Below are 25,096 nucleotides of genomic sequence, written 5' to 3'. Positions count from 1 at the left end.
AGTAGTGAACACAAACTGTTGTATGATACCGTCATTATGTTCAGTTCAGATGATATACTGTTCGGTGCAGAGGTCATTATGTTCAGTAGTGAACACAAACTGTTGTGTGATACCGTCATTATGTTCAGTTCAGATGATATACTGTTCGGTGCAGAGGTCATTATGTTCAGTTCAGATGATGTACTGTTCGGTGCAGAGGTCATTATGTCCAGTAGTGAACACAAACTATTGTGTGATACCGTCATTATGTTCAGTTCAGATGATATACTGTTCGGTGCAGAGGTCATAATGGTCAGTAGTGAACACAAACTATTGTGTGATACCGTCATTATGTTCAGTTCAGATGATGTACTGTTCGGTGCAGAGGTCATAATGGTCAGTAGTGAACACAAACTATTGTGTGATACCGTCATTATGTTCAGTTCAGATGATGTACTGCTCGGTGCAGAAGTCATAATGTTCAGTAGTGAACACAAACTATTGTGTGATACCGTCATTATGTTCAGTTCAGATGATATACTGTTTGGTGCAGATGCCATTCTGTTCAGTAGTGAACACAAACTGTTGTGTGATACTGTCATTATGTTCAGTTCAGATGATATACTGTTCGGTGCAGAGGTCATTATGTTCAGTAGTGAACACAAACTGTTGTGTGATACTGTCATTATGTTCAGTTCAGATGATATCCTGTTTGGTGCAGTGGTCATTATGTTCAGTAGTGAAGACAAACTGTGGTGTGATACTGTCATTATGTTCAGTTCAGATGATATACTGTTCGGTGCACAAGTCATTTGACAATGCGCTGAGTGGTCATACAATTATGTTGGGTTCATTCGGATATCTTCGCGTCAAACAAGATGGCGGGCGGGAGCAACTAATTTCCATAGGTCACGTCGAGGCTAATGACCACTAAATTGCCAAAACAATTTTCTTCCCCGTAAATACCATCGGGATCTTAAAAACGTTATTTCCATAAATTGGACAGATCGTATGGCATATTTAGTACCCAATGGGTATTTTATCAAGTTAATTTGTTACAGTCATAATGGGCACCGTATATTAAAATTAAAATATGGTTAAGGGTAGCCTGTTCAAGTCACACATGACCACCGTAAATAAAACTTAAAATATATGTGTTGGTAACTTTTTAGACTCACAAGTGGACACATCAAACGAAATTTAAAATATGAAACATAATATACAAGTAAGGCAAACCTATTTGAGTCACACATGGCCACAGTATATGGAACGTTAAATATAAGTATGGAAACCCCATTTGAGACATACATGACCACAGTAAATGGAACATTATATATAAGTAAGGGTAGCCTAATAAAGTCAAACATGGCCAAGTATAAAGAAAATTCTATATAAGTAAGTGAAACCTTATTGAGTCACACATGGCCACAATATATTAGACATAATGTTTAAGTCAGGGAAATGTATTTGAGTCTAATTTTATTAGGCTACCCTTATTTATATATAATGTTCCATATACTTTAGTCATGTGTGACTCATATAGATTTCCCTTACTTAAACATAATGTTCCATATATTTTGGCCTAGTGTGACTCAATTACCCTTACTTATATAGAATGTTCTTCATAATGTGGGTATGTGTGACTTTATTGCGCTACCCTTACTTATATTTAATGTTCCATATACTGTGGCCATGTGTGACTCAAATAGGTTTCCCTTACTTAGATATTATGTTCCATTTATTGTGGTTATGTGTAAATCAAATGGGTTACCAACACATATATTTTAAGTTGCATATGCTGTGGCCATATGTGACATTAATAGGCTACCCTTTCTTATTTGTTCCATATACTGTGGCCATGTGTGACTCAAATAGGGTTCCCTTACTTGTACATGATGTTTTATATTTTAAATTTCGTTTGCTATGTCCATTTGTGACTCTTATAGGTTACCAAACAGATCAATTTTAAGTTTTATTTACGGTGGTCATGTGTGACTTTAATAGGCTACCCGTACCTATATTTTAAGTTTTATATACTGTACCAATTATGACTATCACAGTATAGTATAGTCATGAATTAACTAAATAAAATACCCATTGGGTATTTAAAAGTCACAATTTATGAAAATTACGTTCTTAAGCCCCCGATGATATTTACGGGGAAGAAAATTGTTTTGGCAATTTAGTGGTCATTAGCCTCGACGTGACCTATGGAAATTAGTCGCTCCCATCTTGTTGCCCGAAAATATCCGAATGAACCCAACATAATTGTGGTATCACACAACAGTTTGTGTTCACTATTGAACATAATGACCTCTGCACCGAACTGTATATCATCTGAACTGAACAGAATGATAGTACCAAAAAACCACTGAACATAACGACCTTCGCACCGAACAACACATTGACTTGACTGAAGAAGATATAATCAGCACACAAGATAATGATAGTACCATTTAAGATAATGATTGTACCATTTAACAGTTCTATTTCACGACTGAACAGAAGGAATAAAGCATCCAACAGCATGTCATTGCAACTGAAAATAATAAAAGTATCACCCAATAATACACTGCCTCAGCCAAACAAAATGATAGTACCACTCAACTGTTGATTTTCATGGTTGAACATGATGAGAAGAGCACCAAACAGCATAATATTATAACCGAACATAATAACTGTAACACCCTACAGCATATCTTTTTAACTCAACATAATTGTGTTACCACATGCCTGTTTGTTTTAAGAACTGCACATAACGACTTATGCACCCGACAAAACATTGACTTGACTGAATAAAATACAGTCAGCGCACAACATAGCACTTCAATAACTGAGCACATTAGGATTTCCACCCAGCATTTTGTATCTCGGACTCAACAGAAAGACATTTAACCATGTATATCATTCATCCTTAACATAAGACAGTCCAGGCGTTCCATACATCTAAACTAACAGCTGTTATCTTGTGTATCACAAGAATGTAACCAAAAAAACCAATATCCCTGTAGCTCCGCCTCCAAGGCACACATGCGGAACAACGCCGGTAAATCATTTCATTCGATTTACCTGGTTAGTAGCACTGGCTCTTTAAAGTTGATTTTTACTAAAATAAATTCTTTCAAAATTTGAAAAATTGGACAAAAAAAAAACTCGCCGCGCTTGACCAATTTAATTTTGTAAATACGTACCAAGTAGGTTAAATTTTTATTAGTGTTTGAAAATATTTTTGTCCTATAGGATTGCAGTATTTCATATGAATTGAAACACAATCACTTTGGTAAATTGGCGAAATGTTAACCAGGCTAATTAATCGACTGTTTATAAAAATAATTTAAATCACTAGTATAGGTTAAAAATTATTAGTACGTATTTACAAAAATAAATTGGTCTGTCGAGGCGCAGCCGCGCGACCAATTTATTTTTGTAAATGCGTACTAATAAACGCAACATTGGTTGACACCCCGAACCACAAAAATCATGCCTGTCAATATCAGCGACGTCTGATCTTTTACCGCCTTATGCAAAGTAGAATACTTAATTCGCGAAGGTCAAGGATTATGTTTTATGTTTATAGTTATGATGTTTATATTTGCATTCATGACGAAGGATTGTATTTACTGCATTAACAAATAAAATCTACGGACGAGTCTGTACACCTGTGACCTTAGTGTAGATGCATCTTTTAAAAACGGTTAATTGATATACTACTTGTATAAATTGAATTCAATTCTCTTACAAACCGACGCTAACCACAGAAATTAATTGTTAATATATATAAACATGTCATCGCTAGAAAATTACAGAAATAGGGAACGCATCGTAATTTGTTAGAACAAAGCTTGGTACATGTCTAGCATTACCGTGTTTTCAATGTTGCTCTTTCACTTTAATTATTAATTGGAATATAAGACTGGATGTAACACCTTTTCTCGTTTTTATTCAAAATCTCATAGCAGCTTTTCGGCTCTTTTTATTGTGAATATAATTCGGTACCAGTAAGTCATGTTAATTTTATCACAAAATTGTACTTCTAAACCTTTTCCATCTCGTCTGAAAATATATTGTTCAAAGTATTGATTTACCTGAAACGGGGTCTCAGTTATTGCACATGGGCATTCAAGCTAGAATTTGCCAGGTGTTGTTTATTTTTAAATGTCACAAGTTCTCTGTTATGCTCATATTTTCATAGTCAAGTTGAGCTGAATTGACTTTATATTTCAAAGGATTGACTGGTGTTTGACCAAAAGTTGATATTGGAAAATGTTTAGGATAAAATTATAAATACGCCTAAAATTTGAAAAGACTGTCCCACTCTGTTTATACAGTAAGCGTTATAGGTAAATTCTAATGGATCTTTACAGAAATTTCATTTGGATCTGTGTGTAATTTATTGTAAATGCGAACTTTATTATCAAATTGAAAGGAATTATGGCAAAATGAAAACTTATTTTGATCTTCACCCGTTCACTTACTGGGCATAATATCACTTTAAACAACATGCAAAACTTCAAAACATATAAATCGCTGTACTATTTTAATTGCTGTATTGCATATAAAACAAAATGCTAGGAAACCAGTAATGTTTTCATTTAAAATGTTCAGATTGAAAACTCGGATTAAAAAAAACTGTTCACCATCTATTACAGATAATTTAATAAATGTATTTGTTTTTACGGCTACTTTCTCTTTAATCCTTTATATTTCTATGAAAACATGTCCACGATATTATAAGACGAGCGTCTAAACTAACAGCTGTTCTCTTGTGCATCGCACGAATGTAAACAAAAAACCAATATCCCTGTAGCTCCGCCTCCAAGACAAACATATTCGGAATAGCGTCGGTTAATCAGTTCGTTAGAAGCACTGGTTGTTTAAAGCTCATTTACTTTCAAAATTTGAAAAATACTGCCATCTCATTTGACATTTACAAAAAAGGATTTGTCGCGCGGCTGAACATTTTGCCACAATATACACTCAGCCAAAAGAAGAAACTTTACATTATGTAGACCAGAATTTCAGTCTTGTTATGATTTTATTGACATGTCGATACACATCACGATAATCTCGAGCAGTTGTATCATGCAAGGGGATGCTCCGGCTTTTAACACAGAGCACGCCTCAAATAATATCATGTAATATTGAGTAAAAACGTCTTACGCAGAAACTTATGCTATTATTCACAATTTCGAAAAAACATTATTGTTAAATCGTAAGATTTTAAGCAGCCAGGCCACGGCTATCTGGAAATCAAAGTAATCAGGCTATTGGGATGTTGGAAGCGGGTAATGGACATTGCACAGCATTTTGGCTTCTCTAGGGAAACAAGTCATAGTCTTAGTACACTGTTCGGTAATTTTGGATCCTTTCATGATCGTTCGAGATCATGTGACCTCATGTGACGTCATTAAGGGATGACCACGTTATTAGGCTGAATCACTTTCGCAACTTTTTTTTTCCTGCTACCGCCGCTAGTCGACAATTACGTGTCAATGCTCAATTTGCCCGAAATCCCACATTGTAATTCGTCCTCGCAAACAATATACTGGTCAGATACTGAGACCCTACCATAGGGTACCAGATTGGCCTAGGCACAGCGTCACTTCCGCTGGACACGAACCCAGTGGGGTCGCGATATTTTCAGCGACGAATCTCGCTTAAGAGTTATTTTTACTGACGGCAGGTTGAGAACCTATCGTCGCAGAAATTACCGCTTCCCACTTCGTTGCATCCGGTTTTGTTGGGTGAAATGAGAGAGTATGGGGAGGGATTATGGGGGACCGAAAGATTGATCTTGTGGTTTTGGCAGACAATCTTTTACCATTCAAGTAAGCTCATGGTCCTGTTTAACTTTCAAGCAAGACAATGCAAGACCACATACTGCCCGTTTAACAGCCAATGTTCTACCTCACAACCAGGTTAACGTCTTGCCCTCCCCCCCCCCCCCCTTGTTTCCCTGGATATGAATCCCATTGAACATATCTGGGATGAATTTTGGCGGAGAGTGAAGACAAATCACCAGATAGACAACGTTAACGACCTCGCACGGTTACTGCAGGAGGAACCACGGACCCTGCCTAAAGTCTTAATCAGACGTTACGTTCACTCAATGAAGAGGAGAATTCTAGCGTGTATTGCCATTTCCTGGGGCCACACACGTTACTTAGTTGTTCTGATTTTCTCATTCCTGGATATTTTATTGGATCCCTAGGTCAGAATTTGTTAGTGTATTAATTGTTTCATATGGTTAGATCAACAAACATGTGAGTAATTTGAAGCAAAATCTCAAAGGAATAAAATGTAATCAGTTTCATCCGGATACCCCAATAGGAAATTGAAATGTACCCATTTTAGTCCATGTAAAGTTTTTTTTTTCATTAGAGTGTTTTTTCCCAAATCTTTAATTTACTTCTCACGACAAACAACTCACGTGACCCAAAGAAATTTCTGTTTTTTACCGATCGGAATTACCTGTTAGTTTCAATTTATAAATATAGTTTGGCAGTTTTATTTTTATTTTTATAATTATTGTTTCTTGTTATAAAATTATTGATAGTTTTGATTGATTGATTGATTGATTGATTGATTGATTGATTGATTGATTGATTGATTGATTGATCTTTCTTATTATTGTTTAATTAAAGACTTCAAAGCTATTGTGCATTTTATAAAATGAAAGTGACTTTTACCTTTAAGATGGCCTTTTATACAGAATATTATTTAAGATGTATTCAGTACAGTAATATTTAATCTCTACAGGTACTGCTGGCCGTTTTGGCCAGGCTATAATAGAAGATATTATAGAGGGAGACCACAATATAACTACGCAGAGGGTGGAATGTCTGCCACATATACAAAGGTATACGTATCGCGATTCATGTGTGAAATCACAAATGTGTTAAATATTATGAGGTAATAATATATTGTTGAGTACAATACTGAATTCTTTTGAAATAGTACACATATGTCGAAAACTTTATTGGACCGATATAAGGTTTTCAGCTGTGTACGAGTCCAATAGAATAAGTATTGTTCTCAACCCTGATGAATGATCATTTTTTTACATTATTTTGTTACTTCATTTTCTACACGGATTTGATGTTGATTTTGGATTCTTCAAAAAATAAATACTATGCTCATTGAGGTGCCATTGGATATGACTTGTTTGGACTCTAGAAATGTAAACGAGTCTAAATTGATAAGACTAGATTAAATGATGATTTCTGTTGAAACATCACAGTTATTGATACTGGCGGTAAGTTTGCTACATTTTAAAAGGTGTGAAATATAACTTTATTACTGTTCAGATACAAGATTTTATCAAAATATTTCCTAAAAATGAAATTTTAATTGAATGACTACCAATTTCGCGCAAAAAAAATAAATAATGACGTTATATAAATATATCCAACATAATTATTTCACCGTTTCTCGTTCAGATACTTCGAATATTTATAAATAGGCCTTCGTAATTGAATGATCGCATTTTATAACATTGTGTATAATTAAAATTTAATAAATGTTTTTTACAGTTGCAAAGATTTATCATAGTTTTAAACGAAATAATGAATGTAGGAGATGTAATACATATTAAAAATCCTATTTGATATACTAGTAACAGAAAAAATTAATCCATCATTCTATCTAAATGTATCATACCTTTGAAAGCCTTTTCCTATTACAGGATGGATTTGGGGACATTATTGGCGCTCCCGGGGCTGATGATTGGCGGGGTAAATATATATATATACTACATAAATTACAAATATCCAATAATATGTTCACAATAGTTTTTACAAAAGTTCTTTTTGCTTAAGTACAAAAAATGATCTGTTTTACAGTCTGCGAAATTAGCAGTGGCCCGAGGCCCCTAAAAACTTTGTATTTATTAAGTTCGGGCCAGTAAAGATTTCTCAAATGCCTTAGGATTTTATAATCAAGGGCCTGAATGGCCAGTTGGTAAAAAACCTAAATTCTTTGACTGGTTTATGCCAACCTTTCGGAAAAACGTGCAACATATTTTATATGCTATTATTTGACATATATAGGTAGGAGATTTCAATGTTTCAAAATTGGTTTGTTTGATAAGAGATGATCAAAAATAATCAGATAGACTTTATTGATCAATCATTGGCAGAGTATGGATACCACAGTTTCAACTTATCATCAATTTTAATCAATAACCAATTTGATCAATTTTCAATTCAATTTTAGAAATGATAATTGTTGAAACACTGAGAAATTTATTTGTACTTGTACAGTTTTTCATCATGAAGTATTTTTTATTTACCCAAAAATTCTGTGCCACTATCACAATAAAATGGTAATATTATGTGACCAGGCCCAGGCTTAGCCGCCCCCCCCCAATAATTTTGGCAATTATACTTTTTTAATAGTGATTTAAATATCGGCTCGATTTTAACGACAATTTTGGTAGTCTATAGCTATATAAGTAGCCACCCAGAATCTGAATACACTTCCTACGGGCCTGGTGACTACATTATCTAGTCATAGAGTGCACTCTATATTGTATTCGCCAAATACATAGTTAAGGAAATAAATAAAAAATCCCCCTTTATGGGCCGTAAAAACAACAACTGTTGAACTAAGACTAAAAATCCCTTTCAATTTTGTGTTAGTGCAGAATTAATTAGCTTCATTTTAGTATACTTACTTCTATCTTTCTTCTTTTTGATGCAATTGACTGGGCAGATTGTATCTTTTTCTCTGGCCTTTGGTGCTCAAAAATGCTTGGTAGAGCATTTCTTTTTAGTTGCGGTCTGAAAACGTCGCCACATCCAACACTTCTCAATACTGAAGGACTTTTTTCAAAGGCCGAATCCTCAAAGTGCTTAGAGTAAAGTCTGCTGTATATATTTGGTACATATACACGTCCTTTAAACTTTTCATCACTTCCCCCGAATCTTTCAGACCACGTCATCCTCAATGTCTTATTTGTGGGAAAGTTAAAAAAACTTACTTTCTCTCCCAGACCGAGAATAACACCCGAAAGCAGCACACACAACCATGGTGGCTGATCGTCAAAATATCGGAACAAATTATCAATTCCACGGACGATTTTTCACAGAATAATGTCACAATATTCACACACAGACACAAAATGTATAATCCTTGAAGAAAGTGATAAAAATAAACAAATATAAACGAAGAAAACTCAATTACAAAGCAACAAAAAGTGTATGGCATATACGCGCGTTATTATTGTTTAGACAGGAAGTGTTCACTAGTGACGTCACACGGTCGAATCGACAAGGGAGGTAATCAATGTAAGACTAGCCAGGGGATCATTTTTTTTACAAAAGTGCGATTTAAGTTACCAAAAAACGTTTTTCAGTGTGAAACAATGCTACTATCAGATTTTAATAATTCTTTAGAGCTTATTTATCACTTTTGAAAGGTTTTTCATTTTTTCACCAAATATGACCTTTAAAAGTCCTTACTAAGTCCTAACACATTTACTTTGGTAAATTGGCAAACTGTTTATCAGTCTTATCAGTCTAGTAAATATTGTAAATATGTGTAAATCGGCTGCACCATGCCTGACCAATTTAATTTTTTAAATACGTACTAATAAACTTAAACCCTGTCGTCGTCGAATAAAGGCAGGACATCAAATGACCAAATTACACAAGAAAATATAGACCTCATACGGACCTTTTGGCATGAAACGGGCCGAACTTGGGATACGTTGACTTGATGTTCTGGATGTCCACAGGTCCAAAGTAGCATGTGTGTTTATATTACTTCTACACTGTATGGCAAAATGAGCGCAACGAGTTTATGCGTTGATATAGTAAGACATATTCCTTTTATAACTTCATTCCAATGGCATAAATTAAGAGTTGCCAGCCGTAACTTGTAACAGTCCAAGCACTAAGCGAAAACCATAGTCTTTTGCATAATATATTAGCTGTTGACGTTTTTTAGCAGTTCGTTAATTTGTAACACTAATGAATGCCCATTCCAACGGTTACTCCGTTCTATTCTGGAAATACTGACAATGTCTTAAGATTTGTACTGATATTATTATAAATAATGAAATGGTGATAATTACTTAGTGTATGTTAAACAGTAATTTAAGACTCCTTGGGTCTGATGAGTTTGTGATGTTTATAATTTATGTGATTCGAAACACATGTGTAGGCTCACGAAAGCCTCGCAAATATAAAACTTTCTTACTTTCTAACTATATCATTTACTCATTTATCATTAAATTATGCACACCAATTATCCATTAATCGTTATTACACGTTTATTCGGCTAATTTGAGTAAGTGTTGCAACGCGTTTCATATTCTGGTCAATTTGCGTAATAAAATTGATTATCCATTGTAAGCAATTTGAGCGAATGGTCAGAAATTTTGCACACAGGTTATTGATTCAGACCTACATACAGTAAAATAAAAGTCTTAACAAATATTTTCGATCCATTCATGTCAAAAATCCTGTGTGAGATTATTTATCAATTATTAATTCATCAAGAACCAGACTGTGACTTATCATCACTTATTCATTATCCAGATTAATAAATTGTTCCTAAATCTTATTTTCAGGTGCGTTTAAATCGTATCAAAAGCAGTGGACGGCACGGCTGAGCTTTGATTACACACCACCCACGATGTATTTCGGTAGGTACTAAATAATTATCTTTGACTTGTTTGTATCGTTTTAAACTGAAATATCACAATATTAAGACTGTCGAAACCCACGTCAGATTGCTAGATTGAACACTTTTATAACAGACGTGATAAACGCTTTCCCCTTACAGTGAGTGGTGGGGCGGGTTCGATTCCGGCCAGGATTTTCGGAGATGAAGCTATCTATAGCTAGTTTATGGAAAAATAACCCATTATTCAGGACTTTGCATATTATTAAGTGTTTGTATACTTTTTCTAAAATCATATAAATTTCAAGTGATAACTACTTAATACAATTTTACTACTTTATGCTCATGCCTGGTAAGCAACAGATCTACCCTTTTTCGGAGATGTATGATTAATTGACCTATCCTTTAGCCAATTTTAGTGTCAACAAAATAAATGTGTTGTCATATTTTTATTTATTTATTTATTTATTTATTTACTTATTTGCGTTATATACGTTATACGACGGATGATCAAAAATTAACCGGACTTTGTAAATGATTCTTAACCTGTTAAATGAATTTACATAACAATACACGGAAAATAAATCGGAATCTATCCCCTAAATGATACAAAAAATACCAACAAGAAATATTTACAAAGAAAAAAGTTATGCTGTTATTGGCAAGCACATGTAAAGCAATGTGGCGCACGGTATCACATTGAAATTGACGTTAACGACGTCACAAGCGTATTGTCCTTAACGGAGCAGCTTTTAACTCATTCACGGAGTAGGCCAATACGTGGTACAGTCATCTTATTGATGCGGCGGATCCTCTGCTTATATATATTTCTGTACAAGTGGGTATCATATTGTATTGTAATAGAATGAATGGTGATAAAGAGCTCCTGTAATGACGCAAACTTCCGTTATTTCCTTCTGTAACTTGATTATTGAAAAAATCGCACAAGCAATTAACTATATTATGTATCAGAAATAATTATTAATCACCAATGACTTTATCGGTTGTTTAATATTATTCAAACGTATAGATAGTTGACATAAATAAAACATTTTACTTCAGGATATGCGTTGACTGTTGCAAATCTTTGGAAGGGTGAACTGGTTATATCTGGAGCCCCTAACTGGAATGATCCGAAAGGTACGGGACATTTCGGAAAGGTAACAAAACAAATGATTTTGTGTATGTGTGTGTAAATTTAGGGATAAATCCACTCCACTGGTACTTTACATCTGATTTATGTTTATTTAGCAATATCGTTTATAAATTATCAACTTGATTTATTAAATGTTTAAGACTGGATAACGTGGCAAATTTCGAACTAAATGATTATATTTGTTTTAATTGTCAGGTGTATCTGTATATTGGACAAGACCTAGAAAGTTATCTAGATTTTGGCATCACACGTGCTGTAAGTATTTTAATGCTTCATAATAAGATGGAATTGTATTTTATGTACATACTGGTGTGTACTTAGGCGTCATTTGAAATACACCAGTCTATGAAGTATCTAGTATATTTTATATATAAAAGCGTGCCTTGTCAGACAGCGCTCAGTCACTTATGTAATAATTGAAGTTTTCATTCATTTAAAATGAATATGCAATAGCACAACGAATGTTGTTTGGGGTTATACTGGTTTGAGGCAGTCCGTATATTTGGATGATTTGCCGTATGTGTGGCCCTTGCTTGTAGTGATATCTTTTATTTGCCCTTTTTATCACGTTCAGTCATAAAGTTTCAGTTTATCATTTTGAAAAACAAAGATTGTGCTATCGAAAATAAACAAATAAATAATTTCATTTATAATGTTACTACATTCTATCAATAAATATTATGATTTCATTCTGTTTCAACAAACAGGAATGTCCTGACCAAGATAACCTGAATTTAGGAGAATTGATTGACACAGAACAAACTGGTACCAAGTTTGGCGCAGCACTCGCTGCTGTTGACGTCACAGGTGACGGATATGACGAGCTGTTTGTTGGTGCCCCGTTCTACACTGGTGACAATCCGGAAGAGGGACGTGTGTTCGTTTACAGTTCCTCAAAAGTATGACCAATTGCAGAAATAAGTATTTAACAATGTCATTTTGCGGTTAATGTGGCTCAAAATTAAAAACATTCTTTACCTCATAGAAAAGGCCTCTGTGAACGTGGGATCAAATTCGCTGGCTTCTAATTAGTTTCCTTACCCTAGTTGCGTGTTCGATTCCCAGCTTAGGAATTTGAATTATTAGTGGTTCTACTTAGTAGCAAGCGCTTGAATGAAATGATGCAAAAGGAGCATTGCGTTTGTTTTCATGAAATGAAGTTTAATTTTGTGTCAAAACGCTTATTTGTAAAAAGACTTTTTAAACCTGAAAAGACTACGATGTGACTATAGAGATACGGTGTGACTATAGAGATACCGGTAACATTAGTCCCCTTTTGAGCAAATTGTAGGTCATTAAACATTTAACAACTGAACTTAAAACTTCAAATGTCAAGGTCACCATTGATCTTCCGAATTGAAATGTTTTATGAGCATTTATAATTTGAATCTTGGAACATTCATGTAAGGTATTTGTTTTCTGTAAAACTAATTAAATTGTGTAGATTTTCTTAACGTCTCCCGATGTACTTAATACATGGATATTTATTGCTTTCAAATTTGCACCTCTAGGTCCAAAAATCATTTGAGATCACTCCACAGTGTTAACTTTGTTGTGGCTCTTCAGTTAGCAAGAAGCTCTTTTTCTCATATGGAATATGTTTTAAGGACTATTTTTTCTTTCACTCAGGCAAATCAATGAAACAATATATTAAAATAATCCTAGGTACTCAAATCACGCTCAATTGACATTTCTAAAGTCCCAACTTGAATTTCTATTTATTTTTTTATTTTCTATTTGAGTTTGAATTATAAATATATTTATATAATGTCGAACGAAATTTAGACGCCGACAGAAAAACAGAGTAGTTTTTAAACAAGCCATGTGACTTGACCAAACTGAAAGTTGCAATAACAGATATTGCGGATATTGTATGATTAAAACAAGTCTAAGCCATTCATTTGACTTTGTTTTTTTAACTTTTCAAGATTTAACTGTGACAACTATTGTGAAATCTGAACGCTCTAACCTGACCAACGTGGGTCAAGTTAGGAAACCGCCATTTTACTCTTCATAAGGTGAAAAGTTTTGTTCCCGTGACTGCCTAGTGTATTCATTTTGAGGACAGTAACAGAATAATGAATGAAAAATTCGAATGGAAGAAATGAAAATTTTGCCTGTGTCTCCTTTAATAAGCTCACCAGAACCGAGGATTCAGGGTGAGTTATAAGGCTCAAAGGGGGGTGATCCTGCGGGGCGATTTACTTCAAATTTAGTCTATAGCATCCTTGTGACAGTCACACATACATTTTCATTTCAATTGGCCCCTTTTAAGGGTCAACAGAGCTAAAAATAGAAAAACCTTTAAACATTTTCTACTACAGAACTAATTGATGGTTAATCACCAAACTTTGTCTGTAGCATTCTTAGGAAGTATTTTATCTAGTTTGCTCCTATAAATTTGATTGGCCCCTTTTAGGGGTGTCTATGGGTAAAAATAGAAAAAAAAACATTTAGACATCTTTTTCAACAGAACTAATGGATGGATGATCACCAAATTTTCTCTGTAGTATTCTTGGGTAGTTTTTGTTATCAAGTTTGCTCATATTAATTTGATTGCCTTCTTTGGGGGCCGCTAAAACTAAAAAATAGAAATACATTTAAACGTCTATTTCTACAGAACTAATCGATGGATGATTACCAAACTTTGTCTGTAGCACTCTTAGATAGTCTTTTATCAAGTTTGCTCATATTAATTTAATTGGCCACTTTTAGGTGACGCTAAAGTTAAAAATAGAAATACATTTAAACATCTACTTATACAGAAATAATTGATGGATGATCACCAAACTTTGTTTGTATTATTCTTGGGAAGTCTTTTATCAAGTTTGCTCATATAAATTTGATTGGCACCTTTTTAGGGCTGCTATAGCTAAATATAAAAAAAACTTTGAACATCTTTTCCTACTGAAATAATTGATAGATGGTCATCATTTGTCTGTAGCATTCTTGGGTAGACTTTTATCAAGTTTGCTCATACTAATTTGATTGGCCCCGTTTAGGCTAAATATAGAAATACCTTTGAACATCATTTTCTACTGAAATAATTGAAAGATGATTACCAAACTTAGTCGGCAACATTCTTAGGTAGTCTTTTATCAAGTTTGCTTATATTAATTTGATTGTCACCTTTAAGGGGCCGCTAAAGCTAAAAAAGAAATACGTTTAAATGTCTCCTTCTACAGAACTAATGGATGGATGATCACCAAATTTTGTTTGTAGCATTCTTAGGTAGTCTTTTATCAAGTCCGCTCATATTTATTTGATTGGCCCCTTTTATTGGCCACTAAAGCTAAAAAATAGAAAATAAAATGAACACCATCTCCTACTGAAATAATGGATAGATGATCACCTACTTTGTCTGAAGCTTTCTTAGGTAGTGTTTTATCAAGTTTGCTCATATTAATTTGATTGGCCCCGTTTAAGCTAATGCTTAAATGCCCCACCTCATGGCATTTCTTCACAATATTGTTTAAAAGTATGCTATGCTCAAATTTAATATAAGAAAATATTGACAATGGATAATATCGTACACTGAAAACCAGTTGTTTCTGGTGAGCTACTCAGGACCATCATGGCCCTCTTGTTCGTAGACCGATCCAGCGAACGTGTTTTGCTCTTCCTTTACATTATTTTGTTCTCATGACAAATACCTTAAATGCCAATATAATAATTTAACAGTGAACTGTAACTTGTTAGACAATTTTCGGTGAGCCAAATGATTATTGTTCTGTTTTTTCCAGGACACCGGTATTTGTGGTCCAATAGGAATACTTTCAGGTGGTGTAAATGTACCTTCATTAAAGGATAAATCTTCTTTTGCTCGGTTTGGTGCAGCAATCGCATCCATTGGTGACCTTGACATTGACGGCTATAATGGTAACTTTAGATTTTATTTTTTGAAATATTTGTTTTCGATAGTTATTTCTGAACGAAAAAATAACGCTGAAATTGTTTTCAGTAGTTTGGCCTTATTACCAGATATAGTTTGGGTATGAAGGGGTACTAAGGTCGTATGTAGGTAAGGGGGTAGGTAGGGTGGTAGGTTGGTGAAAGAGTGGAAGGGTAGGTTTTGGATCGGTTGGTCGGACGTGAGCGCATGCGGCTTAATGGGTGGGGGGGGTAAAGAAGTTAGGCTGAGCTATACTTAGGAGTGTAAGAATGATGGAAATAATGTAAATATATATGTTTTCTTAGAAAGGGCTCTGTTTTGAATTTAAAACCTCCAAATTTTAGTTTGAGGAATTTATATGTCAAACTATTAAGAGTTTGCTGCCAAATTTCATTTAAAGTGATCACTTTAACAACTGTTAGGGTTTTTATCATCTTAAGAATTTAAGATAAAACATGCTATTATGAGGTTAAAAGGGGACACAATTTCAAAATATGTGAGAGAAAAAAAATCAATTTATATTAATGAAAACACTCAGTACCTACATATGTACGTCATGAACTTTACTTTACAGATGTAGCTATCGGAGCACCCTACGAAGATGATGGAACCGGTGCCATATATATCTATCCAGGAATTGGAAAATCTAAATGCGAAATGAAGGACCCTTTCACCCAAAGAATAGCTGGTACATTACACAATCATTCTTGATATCATTCTTAAAATACTGGTGCACATTTATTTTCTTATATCAATTATTCTTGATAAAGACGCCATCATTTATAACACCGACTTACGACTTTATACATATAAAAATAGAAAAAAAAATAAACATCTTCTCCTACAAAACTAATTGCTGGATGATCACCAAACTTTGTCTGTAGCATTTTCAGGTAGTGTTTTATCAAGTTTGCTCAAATTAATTTGATTGGCCCCTTTTAGGGGCCGCTTAAGCTGAAAATAGAAATACCGTTAAATGTCTGTTTCTAGAGAAATAATTGATCGATGATCAGCAAACTTTGTCTGTAGCATTCTTGGGTAGTCAGTTATCAAGTTTGCTAATGTTATTTTGATTAGCCCCTTTAAGAGGTCTCTAAGGCTTAAATAGAAAAACCTTTTTACATCTTCTCCTACAGAAGTAATTAATAGAAGATCACCAAACTTTGTAGGTAGCATTATCAGGTAATGTTTTATCAAGTTTGCTCATATAAATTTGATTGTCCCCTTTTAGGGGCCATTTAAGCTAAAAATAGAAATACCTTTAAATGTCTATTTCTAGAGAACTAATTGATGGATTATCACCAAACTTTGTCTGTAGCATTCTTGGGCAGTCTGTTATCAAGTTTGCTCATATAAATTTGATTTGCCCCTTTGGGGCAGCTTAAGCTAAAAATAGAAATACCTTTAAATGTCTATTTTCTACAAAACTAATGGATGGATGATCACCAAACTTTGTCTGTAGCATTGTTGGGAAGTCTTTTATCAAGTTTGCTAATATTATTTTGCGTGGCCCCCTTTAGGGCTACAAAAGCTAAAAATAGAAATACTTTTAAATGTCTATTTCTACAGAACTAATTAATGGGTGATCACCAAACTTTGTCTGTAGCATTCTTTGGTAGTCTTTAATCAAGTTTGTTCATAATAATTTTATTGGCACCTTTTAGGGGTATCTATATCTAAAAATAAAAAAAAACCTTTAGATATCTTCTTGTACAGAACTAACTGATGGATGATCACCAAACTTTGTCTGTAGCATTCTTGGATAGTCTTTTATCAAGTTTGTTCATATTATTTTGATTGCCTTTAAAGGGATACACGGGCAAAATAATGACAAAAATACAAAAATGATCTTCTGTACTCAAATCACCCTAAAATGACTTTTCCTAAAGTCCCAGCATGAATTTCTGTATAGATTTTATATATTTTGGGTTTGAAGCTTAAATATATTTATATATGTTGAACAAAATTTGGTCACAAACAGAATCACCGAATAGTTTAAAAACAAGTCATGTGATTTGAACAAACCCTGTGTGAGCCGCTAAAATTTAAAATAGAAATAAGTTTAAATGTCTATTGCTACAGAACTAATAAGTGGATGATCACCAAACTTTGTAGGTAGTATTCTCAGGTAATGTTTTATCAAGTTTGCTCATATAAATTTGATTGTCCCCTTTTAGGGGCCATTTAAACTAAAAATAGAAATACCTTTAAATGTCTGTTTCTAGAGAACTAATTGATGGATGATCACAAAACTTTGTCTGTAGCATTCCTGGGTAGTCTTTTATCAAGTTTGCTCATATTAATTTGATTGGCCCCTTTAAGGGGCCATTTAAGCTAAAACTAGAAAAACCTTAAAACATCTTCTACTACAGAACTAGTGGATGGATGATCACCAAACTTTGTCTGTAACATTATTTGGAAGTCTTTTATCAAGTTTGCTTATATTAATTTGATTAGCCTCTTTTAGGTGCCGCTATAATTAAAAATAGAAATATGTTTAAACATCTTCTCCTTCAGAACTAATTGCTGGATTATCACCAAACTTTGTCTGTAGCATTTTGTGTAATCTTTTATCAAGTTTGCTCACATAAATTTGATTAGCCTCTTTTAGGGGCCACTTAAGCAAAAAATAGAGAAAAAAACCTTCGATCACCATTTCCTACTGAAATAATTGATGATCACCAAACTTCGTAGCGTTCTTAGGTAGTCTTTTATCAATTTTGCACTTATTAATTTGATTAGCCCCGTTTAAGACAAAACTAAAATGCTCCATGTCATGGCATTTCTTCAAATTGATGTTTTAACATATTCTATGCTAAAATTTAATATTAGAAAATATTGACATTCCAACACTGAAGAACAGTTGTTTCTGGTGAGCGACTCAGTGCCATAATGGCCCTTGTTTTATTTATTTTATTTATTTATTTTTTGGGGAGTGGGGGGCGGCATTGCGAAATTAAAATGCCTAGTCTTGGAAAACGCCTACTCTTGAAAAACGTAGTGAGATGGCAAAGTATTCAACTAAAATGGTAACTCAGGCTATTTATTCGCAACAGAAACTATAACCAGAGCTATTTATCAGCATCGGTAACTAAAATTTAGGTTATTAATCTGTATAGGTTACTATATCTAAGGCTGTTTATTAGTATCTGTAACAGTTATCAATATCAGGCTTTTTATCTGTATCAGTAATTATAACCTATGCTATGTATCAGTATCGGTAACTCTGACCCTGGCTATTTATCAGCATTGGTAAAAATATCCAAGGACAATTATCAGTACCGGTAACTATAAACCAGGCTATTAGTATTGGTATATATAACCCATTCTATTTAACAGTATCAGTAGCTAAAACCCAGGCTATATATATATATATCATTATTGCTAACTATAACCCGGGCTCTTTATCGATATCGGCAACTATATCCAAGGCTTGTTATAAGTATCGGTAATTTTACACTGGCCATAATCAGTATCGGTAACTATAACCCAGGTTATTTATCAGTATCATTGACTATAACCGGAATTTTTAACAGTGTCAGTATCTATAACCCTGGCTATTGATCTGCATCGGTAACTGTTATCCATGGTATTTACATGTATCAGTTACTCTGACTGGCTTGGGCGACATCAAGGGGTGTTTCTGCTAAAAGAAATGTCGAGGCCGACAGGCCCAGACAATGTTTTGCAGAAACATCCCGTGATATTGCCCCAGCCAGTGTTATATCCCCGTAACTAACTCGTTTCATACACTTACTGTTTTATCGCATTTTCCTTTTATTTTGTAATTAAAATTAGAATAAAACTAGAACTGCCACTATCATGGCGTGAATACCCCCGCATACCACTTTGTCAGAATCAACAGTGGCCATTTAGAGCTCAAGGACAACCTCCCTGCCAAATCTGACGTTACTAAGCCAGTGCATTGCTAAGTTATGTATTCTACATGCTTCAAATGTGAAAATGTCAAAATCAATACATTGCGGACAGGACATTCTTTAGCAATTGAGAAGAAAAGCTTTTTTTGTCAAGGTCCCTGTGACCTTGACCTTTGACCCAGTGACCTCAAAATCAATAGGGGTCACCTTATAGTCATGATCAACATCCATGCCAAATATGAAGACTGTGGGTCAAAGGAATCTTAAGTTAATGGGTGGACAAACTTTTTGAAGTCAAAGTCCCTATGACCTTGACCTTTGATCCAGTGACCTCAAAATCAAAAGGGGTCATCTACTAATCATGATCAACATCCATGCCAAATATGAAGACTGTGGGTCAAAAAGAGGATCTAAAGTTATTGGGCAGACAAACTTTTTGAAGTCAAAGTCCCTGTGACCTTTGACCTGGTGACCTCAAAATCAATAGGGGTCATCTACTAATCATGACTAACCTCCATTCCAAATATGAAGACTGTGGGTCAAAGGAATCTTAAGTTATTGGGCGGAGAAGCTTTTTGAAGTCAAGGCCCCTGTGACCTTGACCTTTGACCTGGTGACCTCAAAATCAATAGGGGTCATCTACTAATCATGACTAACCTCCATGCCAAATATGAAGACTAAGGGTTAAAGAATCTAAGTTATTGGCGGACAAGCTTTTAGAAAGTCATGGCCCCTGTGACCTTGACCTTTGACCTGGTGACCTCAAAGTCAATAGGGGTCAACTACTAATCATGACTAACCCCCATGCCAAATATGAAGACTGTGGGTCAAAGGAATCTTAAGTTATTGGGCGGAGAAGCTTTTTGAAGTCAAGGCCCCTGTGACCTTGACCTTTGACCTGGTGACCTCAAAATCAATAGGGGTCATCTACTAATCATGACTAACCTCCATGCCAAATATGAAGACTAAGGGTTAAAGAATCTAAGTTATTGGGCGGACAAGCTTTTAGAAGTCATGGCCCCTGTGACCTTGACCTTTGACCTGGTGACCTCAAAGTCAATAGGGGTCAACTACTAATCATGACTAACCTCCATGCCAAATATGAAGACTGTGGATCAAAGGAATCTTAAGTTATTGGGCGGACAAGCTTTTTGAAGTCAAGGCCCCTGTGACCTTGACCTTTGACCTGGTGACCTCAAAGTCAATAGGGGTCATCTACTAATCATGACTAACCTCAATACCAAATATGAAGACTATGGGTCAAAGGAATCTTAAGTAATTGGGCGGACAAGCTTTTTTGAAGTCAAGGCCCTCTGTGACCTTTACCTTTGACCTGGTGACCTCAAAATCAATAGGGTCATCTACCAATCATGACTAACCTCCATGCCAAATATGAAGACTATGGGTCAAAGGAGGATCTTAAATTATTGGGCGGACAAGCTTTTTGAAGTCAATGCCCCTATGACCTTGACCTTTGACCTGGTGACCTCAAAATCAATAGGGGTCATCTACTGATCATGACTAACCTCCATGCCAAATATGAAGACTAAGGGTCAAAGGAATCTTAAGTTATTGGGCGGACAAGCTTTTTGAAGTCAAGGCCCGTGTGACCTTGACCTTTGACCTAGTGACCTCAAAATCAATAGGGGTCATCTACTAATCATGACTAACCTCCATGCCAAATATGAAGACTGTAGGTCAAAGGAATCTTAAGTTATTGGGCGGACAAGAAAAAACCGACGGACGGCCGGCCGGACGGACGGCCGGCCGGACGGACGAACGGACAAGCTGATTCCAGTATACCCCCCTTACAACTTTGTTGTGCGGGGGTATAAATATAAAAAACGTGCATATCTCTCTCTTGTGCCCTTTCACTTTTTCACCTTCTCACTCCCAGATAAAATAAACCAATACCAGCTAATGAAGTCGTAAGCTACCTTACAGATATATTATTTTATTGAAAATTTAAAACAACGTCCATTGTTAGAGACAGATTGTAACCTGATAGTTTGCGGAGAAAGTAAATCGGATTCAAGATTTATTCAGCGGATGTACCTTTTGATTCCAGCAGTTGCAGTTGCATAATTATATGAGAAGAAATTCATTTCATTAATTTTCTTCTTACTTATTATTGTTATTATTATTATTATTATTATTATTATTATTATTATTATTATTATTATTATTATTATTATATGTTTGTTACCGCTGCCTCATTGGAGCCTCAGAGAAAAAACTACACTTAAATATACAAGGTGCGAAACAAACTCTTTTTTTCCTATATGAATCAATGAAATCAAAGCACAGAAGGCGCTGAATTTGTTTTGGTCTCAGAATGTCAGAAAGGTGAAGGTTGTTAGATTATAAACCAGTTTGTTTTTGTAAAGTGCCACCAATTTTTTCCAGTGGCTGCAACACTGATAGTCAATTAATTGTTTATTTTTAAAAAATGAGTTGCCTCAACTGGGATTTGAACTCCAGACCTCTCGATTCATAAGCGAGCGTGCAAAACCCTCGGCCACGGTGAAGTTATATGTTATCGGCCTGAAGGAAACCATATAACTCTAAATTAGGGTTTGTAACTCTTATTATTTCGACGCTAAACCTGTTGTTTAACACAGATGTAAATAATCATGGAGCTTACTGTAAGCATGTATATCTATGAAGAATGAAACAATATTAGAAATCTTCGACCATTCGGTGAAGTACTTTGCTTGAAAATTAATGCGCCTGTCATTTGACAATCTTTACGCATTGATCTCCCCTGAATTTTTCGGCGTTGGTGTACATATAAAGTGAAGTAACCGCTTCAAAAAGGTGGACTACCTTAGGCATTTGCAATTAATAGCATTAGACTCTGAAATTTCGCTACCATTATTTGTTTGGTCTGACGACCCAAACAAATAAAAACTGTACTGCTATACATCAATACAGTTTTCAAATGCTCATTGAAAGTGTACTGAATATAATGGGTTAGTAAGAACAAAGAAAAAGCTCCAAACCATGCGATAAATTTATAAAATCATTGCCTTGAAACACAAAGAATCCTTACTTACATGTCTCTTACGACGTCAGAATTACAACATCGGCTATGAAATTACCGTATCTTTATCCATTCACTACAATTACTTTGTGAAATTTAAAATCGTCAACTAAACACGGCTTAGTTGAAAATGTAATAAATCTGTAAAGCACTTTCTATACCTAACTGAAAGATCCCACATGGGTTTGACACGCAACTCCATAACCTAATTTTCACAAAATAAACATAATCGACGTCTGATAATAGAACAAGAGTAGTGTCATTACCTTGCTATGTGAAATAAACATCATTTAATGTTAATTTCAGACTATCAATAACATGAGGTCAAAAATACGTCAATTAAAATGCTACATTTCAGAAAAAGTGTTAGCCATTTTATTTATGTATATTGATTATCTTTTATGTTTGGTTTTGTACTGCTGTGCTAGAAATAATTGCAGAATACATACCTCAGGATTGTATTATGTATGATGTACTTTAATTTGGATTAACAGGTCGTGATCTTGACATAGGTTTACGATCGTTTGGCTGGAGCATGTACGGTGATGAAGATATTGATGACAATTCTTTCCCAGGTATCTTTAACCTATATAATATTATACTGTCTAGGAATTGTATTTTGTATTATTTTAATACCACAAAATTCGTAATTTTTGTTTCTGTGTTGGTGTTTGTGCTTTAAGTTAAACTTGCCGCTGGTACTTGAGATGATTTAACCTTGACCTCTCCGCGATGTGCACGCCTTGGAAAGGATTTGATTTTATTTCAACACATTCTTATACACCTTGTGACTAAGATACATCTTGTCATGTTTCTTCATGCGAGATAGATATAGATAAACTATCTTTAAAAACTTTTTTCTTCTTCTTTAACTTTCTTGGAAAAAGTATATACCGCAGCCTACATGGCTTTTATAAAAGCTACGCCACTGATTTTATTAATGTTCTTCCTTAGTTATTTGAGATATGAATAGTATGCAAAGATATTAAAAAAGCTATTAATTGAAGCTAACAAATATAACAGTATTTTTTTCTTGTCAACAGATTTGGCTGTTGGAGCGTATGAGTCAGACACTGTGTTGGTGTTCAGAGCGAGGCCATTAGTCAATGTTATCATTGAAATTGAAATGACTCCAAATCCAATTCCTTTAATTGGTTCCCTTTTACCCTGTTCCACCGATAATAAAACTCTCTGCTTCACTGTTAAAGTCAAGTTCCGTTTTGTCTATGTCGGGAGTAGGAAAGGAAAAGTGGACAATGTCTGTAAGTTCATCAAACATATCAGTTTTATATTAAGGCGAATTGGTCTATAATGGAAGGTATGTAATCCAATAAATAATTACGTTGAAAGTATTAAGTATCACACATAACAACATACTACGAAATAATATATATGTATGGTGTTGATGCATGTTCTGAATTAACATATATCTATAAAGCAAATGATAAAGAGCAAAATATTTTCTATACATCATAAAAATGTTCATATTTTACTCATAGAACATTTTTCTTTGAAACAATATTTTATAAGAATATGCAATTGATTACATTTGATCTTTTTACTTCATTGGCAAAAGGAAAAAAGAGGTTAGGAAGCCGAGTAAGTAAGCTTTGTATTTAAACATTTTTTTTAATTTTTTGGCAGACCTTAATTGGACACTCGATTCTGACACTTTACATAAGAGCATGGAAGGATGGAGTAGGGTTTCATTTAGATCTTTTGATAAACATGACATTATTACTGAGAACATTACACTCTCTGGACCCAGCGTACAAAATAAAACATATATAATGGACGTGAAGGTAATGTATTTATTTAAATCAAAATATTATATATCTCTGTTTCCCTTATGAGGCGATTGCTTTATAATCGCTTAAACATTGATTACTATATATTTTGCTTTATCCGCCTAGCATGTAAGTGTAAAGGAAATTTTTGAGGATATGTTATTTTTAAAGCATACTTTAAGAAATATGAACACTGAAAATTTGTCTCAACCTTCCTTCAATCTCTGTCATGACTGGTGTGTTTGATATATAAAATCATTTAAAGGGCAGTTTAGCAGCTGTAAAGACTAATTTTGTACTATTAATTGTGTTATATTTTTTCTAGTCCTTCATGAAAAAATCATCGCAGAGAGTAAAGTTGGAAAACAGAACTTCTTTTCTCCCTTTAAAGTCGATGCTAGTGGGCTTGACATATGTGACATTTTGAATTATATTATACGCCATGTTCAGTCAAATCGAGAAGAATACACTTTTGATCTTTTCAACATTTTTTTTTCTTTTTACCCTTTCCTTTTTCTGGATTTTTTTATCCTTATACACATTGGTACACTTATAATATCATAATATGTATATACAGTTTGAAATGTGTCGTTTTTGTGTCGCTTCTACGGAGTAGTGGCGACATATAGGGATCACTTCTTCGTTGTCTGTCTGTCTGTCCGTCCGTCACAAAACTTCTCCGGACTACTCCTCATAAACTACTTGTGCAATTTCATCCAAACTTTACAGGAATGA

General features: G+C 34.5%; 1 protein-coding gene across 1 annotated transcript in view; it reads left to right on the top strand.

Annotated features, from left to right (window-relative positions):
- Nucleotides 1-25,096, top strand: part of LOC132733356 (integrin alpha-3-like) — a 57,213-nt gene that overhangs the window by 15,464 nt on the left and 16,653 nt on the right. The window contains exons 5-15 of the mRNA XM_060720001.1: nt 6,739-6,838; nt 7,664-7,712; nt 10,553-10,627; nt 11,668-11,765; nt 11,957-12,016; nt 12,469-12,660; nt 15,505-15,640; nt 16,228-16,341; nt 23,069-23,149; nt 23,618-23,836; nt 24,219-24,376. Of these exons, the coding sequence (XP_060575984.1) occupies nt 6,739-6,838; nt 7,664-7,712; nt 10,553-10,627; nt 11,668-11,765; nt 11,957-12,016; nt 12,469-12,660; nt 15,505-15,640; nt 16,228-16,341; nt 23,069-23,149; nt 23,618-23,836; nt 24,219-24,376 (1,282 nt within the window). The remainder of the gene's footprint in view (nt 1-6,738; nt 6,839-7,663; nt 7,713-10,552; nt 10,628-11,667; nt 11,766-11,956; nt 12,017-12,468; nt 12,661-15,504; nt 15,641-16,227; nt 16,342-23,068; nt 23,150-23,617; nt 23,837-24,218; nt 24,377-25,096) is intronic.

Source organism: Ruditapes philippinarum, unplaced genomic scaffold (assembly GCF_026571515.1).
Source record: "Ruditapes philippinarum isolate M1 unplaced genomic scaffold, ASM2657151v2 ctg1605_1_1_1_1, whole genome shotgun sequence".
Taxonomy (NCBI): Eukaryota; Metazoa; Mollusca; class Bivalvia; order Venerida; family Veneridae; genus Ruditapes; species Ruditapes philippinarum.
This window is presented reverse-complemented; position numbering and strand designations above follow the sequence as displayed.